At 34.9% G+C, this 10,206-nt stretch overlaps 2 protein-coding genes across 2 annotated transcripts; one reads left to right on the top strand and one right to left on the bottom strand.

The window, feature by feature from the left end:
• Window positions 1-267: 267 nt before the first annotated feature.
• Window positions 268-1,033, bottom strand: LOC142979023 (mitochondrial import inner membrane translocase subunit Tim29). The gene has a single exon (XM_076123765.1). It carries the CDS (start codon window positions 918-920, stop codon window positions 354-356), a length of 567 nt encoding a protein of 188 aa, XP_075979880.1. The 5' UTR covers window positions 921-1,033; the 3' UTR covers window positions 268-353.
• A 266-nt stretch (window positions 1,034-1,299) lies between these two features.
• Tace (ADAM 17-like protease Tace) lies at window positions 1,300-10,185 on the top strand. The gene is made up of 17 exons (XM_076123764.1): window positions 1,300-1,464; window positions 1,543-1,782; window positions 2,031-2,152; window positions 2,686-2,830; window positions 3,288-3,547; window positions 3,832-3,891; window positions 4,020-4,154; window positions 4,396-4,534; window positions 5,020-5,255; window positions 5,526-5,664; window positions 5,771-5,840; window positions 6,075-6,201; window positions 6,578-6,689; window positions 7,152-7,267; window positions 8,937-9,092; window positions 9,406-9,515; window positions 10,066-10,185. Exons 1-17 carry the CDS (start codon window positions 1,398-1,400, stop codon window positions 10,124-10,126), a joined length of 2,295 nt encoding a protein of 764 aa, XP_075979879.1. The 5' UTR covers window positions 1,300-1,397; the 3' UTR covers window positions 10,127-10,185.
• Window positions 10,186-10,206: the final 21 nt, after the last annotated feature.

Below are 10,206 nucleotides of genomic sequence, written 5' to 3'. Positions count from 1 at the left end.
ATTTTTTATTATTTACAAGATTATGCTTGCAGTTAGATTTGCAACTTGTTTTGTTTTGTTTCAAAATAGTAGTGTGTGTTTTGTGTTGTGGATTCATGGCATGGAAGAGAGAGAGAGAGAGAGAGTGTGTGTGTCCCACCCAGGAATTCAATCACCAAATTTGTATCCCAAATTGTACATCCATATAAGTTAACCCAAGGATGAAGTATAATCACTGGCAAAACTAAACTAGATAGTTTAAGAGTAGCAGTCATTTAAAAAAACATGTTAATCTAATACTACTTTATTAGTAGCTAAATAAATATATTCAAACATACAACAATTTATTAAACACAACATATTCACAATACAGTCTAAAGGTTGACATCATAATTTGTAGTTTTCTTGTACAGGTTCCACCACTTTCCCATAAGTCCAACATCGACAATTCGTGAGGGGAAACTAAAATATGAAGGTTGCACATATGAACAGTGAGCTTTATATAAGTCGCAAGAATCATTGAGCTCTGAAGTGTACATTATTGATGCGATCCCCAAACTTCTATAATGAATGACACCTTGATTGTAACACGTATCTAGATATCTCAGATGATCTGCAGCTTTCTCATTTAAACATTCACTGCTAACCATAACAACTTCGTTACTGATTCGTTTTAATTCGTGCCTGAAATCGATTTCGTTAGGGTTGTTTTTGTATAAACCAATAAGTGCCATTATACTCGCAGTATATTTCATAGCCTTAACAGGATCATCCTGTATGTCTGTTCTGAGATCTTGTAACATTTGACGATAATCAATGAAAAGGTTCTTCCAGTAGTCGGCCCATTTTTCAATGATAGTTCCTTTGAATTTTTCAGGAAATTTCACCTTGCGCACTAAGGAACCCGCAACGTTAGGCACCTTTAAAATATTTTTTGCCATGTTTTATATTTAATACTCAAGTTCTTACGATAAACCACGCTATTTTGTGCCAGAATTATATAAATATTGACTTCATAACCTCTTGATTTGATTCAACTCATATGACAACTTCTGACACTAATGACATTGACATCATGAGGTGAAGTTCTGAAGTAGATATTGATGATAAAGGTAATGGAATAGGGATTTGAAGATAGCGCGTCCGCCGGTATAAAAGTTAGGTAGTTATGTACCTATTTGTTTTTTTTGAGTATTATACTACCTACTAAAGAATTTATATTGCAATTATTGACCTACAGATTAACTAGCTTTCACAACGTTTTGCAGTTTCGTAACGCAACTGTCAACTGTCAAATTCAATAATAAAAAAAAACATCAAAATATTTGTCAGTATCACTCATCAATCGATTGAGATATTTGACCTGAAAAAAAGCCTTCTATATTTTTTTGCACTATTTTGATTAAGAAACGAACAATATGAAGAGTGGAAACAATACACAAATTTCTATAATATTGCTCTTAAATTTGTTGATTTTGGCAAACTGTAAGGATTTATTCATCTCTTGTTTATTGTTTAGTTTTGTGTTTTACATAAAGTGAGTTATTCTATTTACCTTTTTAGGTTCTATTTATCACAACCTGAAGTATTTTGAAACCATACATGCATCAACTCTTACACATAACATTGTCAAGAGAGGCACAAAATTATCAAGCCATCCTTTCAACACTATAAAAGAAGTGCATTTCAAAACTTTAGGAAAGGATTTCAGGCTAATTCTACATCCTCACAGTTCTGTTTTACATTCAAATTTCAAAGCTTATGCAGTGGATGGTGATGGGAAAGAAACTACTGTACATGTTGGTAAGAATGCAATTTATATGAATTAGTATCTGATTGATTTTTAATTTAGTATTTAAAGTAATATAATTTATATATTAATAAGAGTGATTGTGGATTACCAAAAGGATCACTTTTATCTTAGCTTAGTCATGTGATGGCTGTACATCCTTTAATTTGATTGTTAATAACATGGCTCTGTCGGTTTTATACAAGTGCCTGTAATCATTTAAACTCCAATAATATTTATACAGCTTCATTTATGTTTGTAGATAGAGAAAACTTCTATACAGGCAGAGTATTTGGAGAACAAACTTCAGATGTGAAACTGCACATGGAAGATGGTATGATTACTGGAATAATTCATACCCCTGATGAAACATATCATATTGAGGTAAACATCTACAACAATGAAAGATATTTTTTAATTTAAATGTTAATCTATCTGGTTAATTATTATATTACTAATATAAAAGGTGGATACAATTACGAGCCATGGAAGGATACTTTAAATATTGAAGATACCTTAATTCTCTGAAATGAAACATGCTTTTATTTTTTAGTTAGTCATAACTGCATTCACAAATTCATTTTTAATTGCACATTAACCAGTGGAAACCTAAAACCGTAATGAGATAATTTCAATATTTCCCTCATCATCATCATCATCATCTCAGCCGGGAATCGTCCACTGCTGGACAAAGGCCTCCCCCATTGAGCGCCAATAGGACCGGTCCTGGGCCGCCCTCATCCATCGGACTCCGGCAACCCTTACCAGGTCGTAATATTATATTTATATTTCCCTCAATGGCTCATAATTTTTTCTACCCGGTATAGTACTCTATGTTTGTACCCCGTACCCTTTGTACCTGGTATAGTACTGTAGTAATACAAATATGTTTAATTAATGGATTTACAATTTTTCAGCCTTCATGGCGTCATCTTCCACACTTGGATGACAAAACGATGATAACCTACCGTTCATCTGACATACACTTCAGTTGGAAGGACTCTGAGAATGCTGGGGATGGTGCACAACCTCGTGTTTGTGGATATGTTAAAGAAGGAAAAGGTAAAAGAATAATGTTTATTCAATGTTATATTGTTAGGACAATATCTTTGCTTTTATTGTTTGTGAACCAAGTCGTAATTCCTACTAATATTATAAGTGGGAAAGATTGTGTCCTATATGTTAATGTTTACTATGCGTGAAAGAATAACAAACATATCTATGTACATTTGTTATTCTTTCACGCAAAAAATATTGAATTGTAATCTGGATTAACATATAGGACACTTTTTCGCTCAGGAAATGTTTTCATGGAGATGAACTTACAAGCAGAAGCTAGTTTATTTATTTTTTTACTTTTTAATGCATTATGTTAAAATCTTCCTTTAGTACAATGCAAATGTTATATCTTATAATACTTATCATACTTTTATAGTCATTTTAATATTAACAAATCAGTATTACCTAAATATGTAACTCTACATAAATTCTTTTATGAACACTTTTATGAACACTTTAGAATTGGAGGATAATGATGAAGAAGGTGATGACATCCACATCAATGTAGAAAAAGAACATGAGCAGTCAGAAAAAGAGAAATACTTACAAGAGACACATTCAGACAACACCACAGGTTCAGACAATCATCACAGAGTGAAGAGACAGAGTGACTATGAGTACACTCCCACCAAGACAAGGTGTCCACTGCTACTAGTGGCTGACTACAGGTTTTTTCAAGAAATGGGCGCTAGTAATACTAAGACTACTATCAGTTATTTGGTAAGATTTTTAACTATGCAACTATAGTGTGTAAGTAAAGAGGTGGGGAAAATATACTATGGTATACTTTAACCATCATTGATTACAATATAGTATGTTTTGACTATCTTTTATACAATACATGGTTGTCCAAGCCTGACTAAATTTTAGTTATTAGTCATGAATTATTTTCATAAATAACAATTCGACTGTTAAGTGTAGTTTATAACATTGTTAAGTGTCAACTATTATGAACCTAGTCACGACTTAAAAATATTAAATGGATAATTTATTGTATCTTGCAGATCAGCCTTATTGACAGGGTGCATAAAATATACAATGATACTCTTTGGCAAGATCGACAGGTAAGTTCATTTTATTGGCTACTTTTGCTGATGTTGAAATATGTGCAATATAGTGACTGCATTTGCATACTGTAACAACAGATGAAAGATTTTTGGTGTTTAAAAACTGGTGTATGTGTACTTAACAGGATATGGATGGCTTCAAAGGTATGGGATTTGTGATAAAGAAAATTCTAGTGCACTCAGAGCCGACGCGTGTTCGCGGGGGAGAGGCTCACTATAACATGGTGCGAGAGAAGTGGGATGTACGAAATTTACTGGAAGTAAGTAAAATTCATTGAGAAATAACAAGTAATCAGAATATTTTTAGTATTTTCTTTTAATCTTGCCTCTCTTGCCCCCGGTTTCTGAGGTACATTAAGCGGCAGTTTATCTATTCAATAGCGTAAAAACTTATAAAAAAAAACGCAATTGAATAGATGAATGTACACTAAATGTACCTCAGAAACCGGGGGTTAGACTTGTTATGAAGAATAATTATAAAATCAAATATTATTGTTACAGGTATTCAGTCGAGAGTACTCACACAAGGACTTCTGTTTGGCTCATTTGTTCACGGATCTCAAGTTTGAGGGTGGTATATTAGGGCTGGCGTACGTAGGCTCGCCAAGGCGGAACTCCGTTGGTGGGATTTGCACACCAGGTATTTATGATTACTTGCTGACCAGTTTAATCACCTCGCGAAAGCAGGTTGTTATCTACACTTGCTTAGATTTTACTTAGCAAACATTCTTATCTATCTGTGGTACTGGTACAAATTTTGGAGGAGAATTGTTAAGTTTTTTATTTTTTATTAAGTTTTAATATTTATATATTTTTGTGTCATCCCTGTTTTTTTTTCAATTTATGTTCGTTTTGTTTTCAGCTGTTACGCCGTATAATGTGAGTGTCCCATATTTTTGTGTTTTGCATGTATTGTATCTCGCTTTATATTGTAATTGTAATATCATATTTATTAGCTTATTATTTTTGCCTAAGAGTATGTGCTTGCGCGCCAGTATTAATCGTATTTTACATTCTATATGTTTCTTTATATTATATTATGTTAAAATATGTTTCTAACAGTTATATTTGAAGTAGAAAACTAAATTGTAATATCACCAGTAAAAAATATTCTCTAAATGTCAGAGTACTTCAAGAACGGTTACACATTGTACTTGAACTCTGGGCTGAGTTCGTCTCGCAACCACTACGGGCAGCGCGTGATCACCCGCGAGGCGGACCTGGTGACGGCGCACGAGTTCGGCCACAACTGGGGCTCGGAGCACGACCCCGACGTGGCCGAGTGCTCGCCCGCCGCCAGCCAGGGCGGCTCCTACCTCATGTACACTTACAGTGTCAGCGGTTATGACGTCAACAACAAGGTATTTCTATTGCTGCCGAATATTTTTACGTTTTCATTAGTAGTAAGTAATTTGGTCAAATATAAGCCAACATTTAAGTTGTTACCTAGTATTATTAAATGTATTTAATATAGCTTTTTGGACCGATTCGCGAGTGTTTAAACATTTTTGGATTCACTTGACGTCTTAATCGAAAATAAATGTCTATATTATTAATAGAAATAATAGTATTATTAAGTCATCACAAACCATGTACTGTCAATATTAAACATAGATCTTTCCCTTTTTTAGAGGTTTTCGCCGTGCAGCCTGAGGTCTATTCGCAAGGTGTTGCAAGCTAAGTCAGGTCGTTGCTTCTCCGAGCCTGAAGAAAGTTTCTGCGGTAACCTCCGAGTAGAAGGCGGGGAGGAGTGCGATGCTGGATTACTTGGTAATTCTGCGTAAAACCTTTAGTAATTGGTATTTGGGTTGTATTAATTTACTTTATGTATTAAAAGTCTCATTCATTTTCTTGATATATTTGTGATATATTCTAGGGACTGAGGATAATGACATGTGCTGTGATAAGAATTGTAAACTAAGGAAGAATCAAGGAGCCGTTTGCAGGTATGTTGCTGAATTATTATAGTATTTCAATTGAAGCAGACCGGGTTATTTAACAAAACTACGTAATTAGAGAAAATTTTAAACGTCTGAATTTATATATTTTGTTTGAAAATGTTAAAAGTCGAATGTGGACGTAAGTCAGTTAACACTATTGTAGATAGTGAACACATTTCATAGCAAATATAAACGTGTAACAGTGTAAAGGTAATAATAAGCTGTATTGTGCATGTGCAGTGACAAGAACTCCCCGTGCTGCGCGGGCTGCGTGTTCGCGCCGCCCGGGGTCGTGTGTCGCGAGGCGGCGCACTCCGCCTGCGAGGGGGAGGCCACCTGCAACGGAGCCTCCGCCGACTGTCCCAAGGTATAACAACTTATTACTTTCCTTATCAGATTTGGACATATTTCATTATTATTATTTTCATACAAGAAATATTTTGAGCCCTATCCGTGGCCTTTCTAGAGGACTGGCCCGACTACGTACGCTTATAGTTAAATTTTTATCCGTTGATTTGATCCCATACAAATTAGAAAATAGACTAGACAAATAGAATTATCCAATTTAGTTCTGTTGTTTAAAAATATGCGCGTACATAAATTCGGTCATTTATTTTTATTTATAAAGATGAAAGTGAAAATCCAACTATAGTTACCGTACTCTCAAAATGAATATTGAATAACTATTTCAAACTGGTAACAGTAGTAATGCTGATAAAATAAATGTTATTATTATGATTCAGGCGCCCGCTATCGCAGACGAGCACGAGTGCGCGGAGCGTGGACGTTGTCGCAACGGTACGTGCGTGCCGTACTGCGAGACACAGGGCATGCATAGCTGCATGTGTGATATCGGTAAGTTAACATTACATAACAACATAATAGTATTATATTAATATTATATTATACTAGCTGACCCGCGTAACTTCGCTTGCGTCACATAAGAGAATCATAATTTTCCCCGTTTGTAACATTTTTCACTGGTACTCTGCTCCTTTTGGTCGTAGCGTGATGATATATAGCCTATAGCCTTCCTCGATAAATGGGCTATCTAACACTGAAAGAATTTTTCAAATCGGTCCAGTAGTTCCCGAGACTAGCGCGTTCAAACAAACAAACAAACAAACAATCAAACAAACAAACTCTTCACCTTTATAATATTAGTATAGATTAATAGAAACATCATTATCAAATGTTTTTGGAAGTCTTTTATTTGTTTTTATCTTCTCGACGACCGGCTGTCGGTGACTTTGAGCAACTATGTAATTTCTCGTTTTTGTTGATAATATTTTTTTAAAATGAATGCTCTGTTACCAGTGGCGGACGCGTGCAAGCGTTGTTGTCGCAAGAGTCTGAATAAGACTTGCTTTCCGGTGGCGCATAACGACATACTGCCTGACGGAACTCCATGTATTCAAGGGTTTTGTAATAAGGTAACCATTTCCATTTCACTAGCTGACCCGCGCAACTTCGCTTGCGTCACATAAGATAGAATGGGTCAAAATTTTCCCCGTTTTTGTAACATTTTTTATTGCTACTCTGCTCCTATTGGTCGTAGCGTGATGATATATAGCCTATAGCCTTCCTCGATAAATGACCTATCTAACACTGAAAGAATTTTCGCGTTCAAACAAACAAACAAACAAACTCTTCAGCTTTATAATATTAGTATAGATATAGGCGAATACTCGCATATAAGTCGAGATACCCACATAGAAATGAGTCACACCAGCACATCAAAATATGACTATTACACATACTGCATTTAATTTGTGTACTTATGCTGATAATAATAGTTTTTGTCAAAATCGGATCAAAATTACCGAAGTTACAGCGTTATAAAGTTTCACTGCTTTTTTAAATTTGCGTTGCTTCGCGCGCTATGCGCTGACGTCACGACGCAACAGACACGCTTGTTCGACTGCGGGTGATGCGGAGTTTTGATTTGAAAAGTGATTTGCATTTAATATTTAAAGAGTCTGAGTATGTGTTTGTGTTATAAATTTAATCATCGTGTTTTTTGTAAAATAATATATCCTCGATCTCCGTCGCCACGCACACAATCATCAACTAGACCCAGGTAAAGAATGTTGAACTCGTATACTACTAATAATATTTATGTGTGTAGTTAACAATAAAATTGAAAGTTTGTTAGAACTGGCATTACAAATAATGATTGTAACGTACCTACCAAGTGTAAATTTGGAAAACATAGTTTTAAAATAATATTATAAAAAAACAAAATTGTCACCCCTGCCTCTGACTTAAGTCAGGTTGATGGCTATCATATGAACGCATGAATCTACTCTGTAGGTAGGTAGTCTTATATGATAGGGTGTGTAATGAGAACTTTTAAACTAACATTTTAATTTTGATATTATTAGATTTAATAAACATGGGTTCTTTTTTCAAAACAAAAAACCAACGCCAACTCAACCGCCGCACTCGGCTCGCCGCCTCCTGTGAGGTCATTGAACTGCTTATTAAATAGTATCAACTGTTAGGTAGAAGTTCATTGCTAGGTATGTACGAACATGATATGGCATCTTGATCTTGAGGAAGTGTTCAAAAGGCAAAAAACTTATATTTAACATTTGCGCTTGACAGTATCAGAACCGGGCTTTAAGTTTTAGACTAGGTGTCTTTTGCAAAAATATAAAACAGTTTACATGGTACAGAAAAAAACAATTTTCGGGGTGTTTTTTCACTGGAGTTAGTACACATAGCAACAATACAATATTTTCTAACCATTTTGTTTGTCCACTATAAGCAAAACAAATTATTTAAAGCGAAACCGCGAGAGCGCAACGAGCCTATGTAGGTATCGGCAAGTACTAACGAAATAGCAGTGTCGTGAGATGACGTCACACGTCCGTGCGGCCGCTTCGCCGGAGTTTGGCGCGAAGGCCATACTTTGACGTTTAATATCTCGGTCATTTTTGAAGATACGAAAAAAATAAAAACAGATTTTTTATCCTTGAAGTACCTAGTTTTTAAATATGCTCATAACAAAAATCATTGGTGTGACTCATTGTGTGAAAATGGTTGTACTACAAATTTTAATAGATAGAATAAAATTAAAACAAATAAATGTTTTTTCAGGGTGTATGTGAGAAAACGATTCAGGACGTAGTGGAGCGTTTCTGGGATATAATAGAAGACATAAACATTAACAACGTGCTCGGGTTTCTGCGTGACAACATCGTGGGTGTGGTGGTGCTCGTCACCGCTTTTATCTGGATACCCGCCAGTTGCGTGGTGAGTGGCATAGTTTTGATTCTTCGTGGTTCGAAAATATGAGGCAACAAAAAATAAATATCTAAGTCACGTGACTTTGCTAGTGTAAAAAGATTTCCAGATTTATTTTTCCATATGTGTTATCTAGGTATTATTTGTATACCAAATATCATTTTTTCTTCTTCAAAATTCTTTCAATTGTTTTGGCGCGATTGGGTAACAATCAAACATCGAGGCATATTTTATAATATTAATAAGAGTTTCGTTGAATTAACGAGCATTTTAGCGTAGGTTGTATGAAGTCTAGTCTAAAAGCATTTATTTTTGTAAACAGATAAGTTACGTGGACCGACGTCGACAGCGACAGCATCAGAAGTATTTGGACTGGGAGAGGCAACACGATCTTGTGCACCCTTCATCGCCGCGCAAAATTATACATACTAGGTAAATGTGATATTTATAAACTCACTAGCTGACCCGCGCAACTGCGCTTGCGTCATATAAGAGAGAATGAGTCATCATTTTCCCCATTTTTGTAACATTTTTTACTGGTACTCTGCTCCTATTGGTCGTAGTGTGATTATATATATATATATATATATATATATATATATATATATATATATATATATATATATATATATATCCTATAGCCTATAGCCTTCCTCAATAAATGGTCTATCTAGCACTGAAAGAATTTTTCAAATCGGACCTGTAGTTTCTGAGATTAGCGCGTTCAAACAAACAAACCAACTCTTCAGCTTTATAATATTAGTATAGATGAATAAAATATATTTAACCCGTTATTGTCGTACTATTGGGCAAGGGTCCTCCTGAAATGAGGGAGGGGTCAAACCTTGAGTCCAGCTGGCCAAGTGCATGCGGGGTCTTTGCGTTCCTTTAAGAACTGTGTTTATAATCCTATCATCTGTTGATTTTTTGTTTATAATAATAATATTCGTTTAATGATTTTGTTCTTATTTTGTTGTTTCAGGTTGCCAAAGCAAAAGCCACCTGGCATGAAAGCAAACATTCAGGGATCCAGTCAGTTATAAATATTATTAATTAATTAAGTTATGTTATAAACTATGATTAAATAGCATTAAGTACACTATCTGTTTTTTTAATGTTTTAA

Source organism: Anticarsia gemmatalis, chromosome 15 (assembly GCF_050436995.1).
Source record: "Anticarsia gemmatalis isolate Benzon Research Colony breed Stoneville strain chromosome 15, ilAntGemm2 primary, whole genome shotgun sequence".
NCBI lineage: Eukaryota > Metazoa > Arthropoda > Insecta > Lepidoptera > Erebidae > Anticarsia > Anticarsia gemmatalis.
Note: the sequence above shows the minus strand (reverse complement) of the source record. Positions and strands in the feature narration are given on the sequence as shown.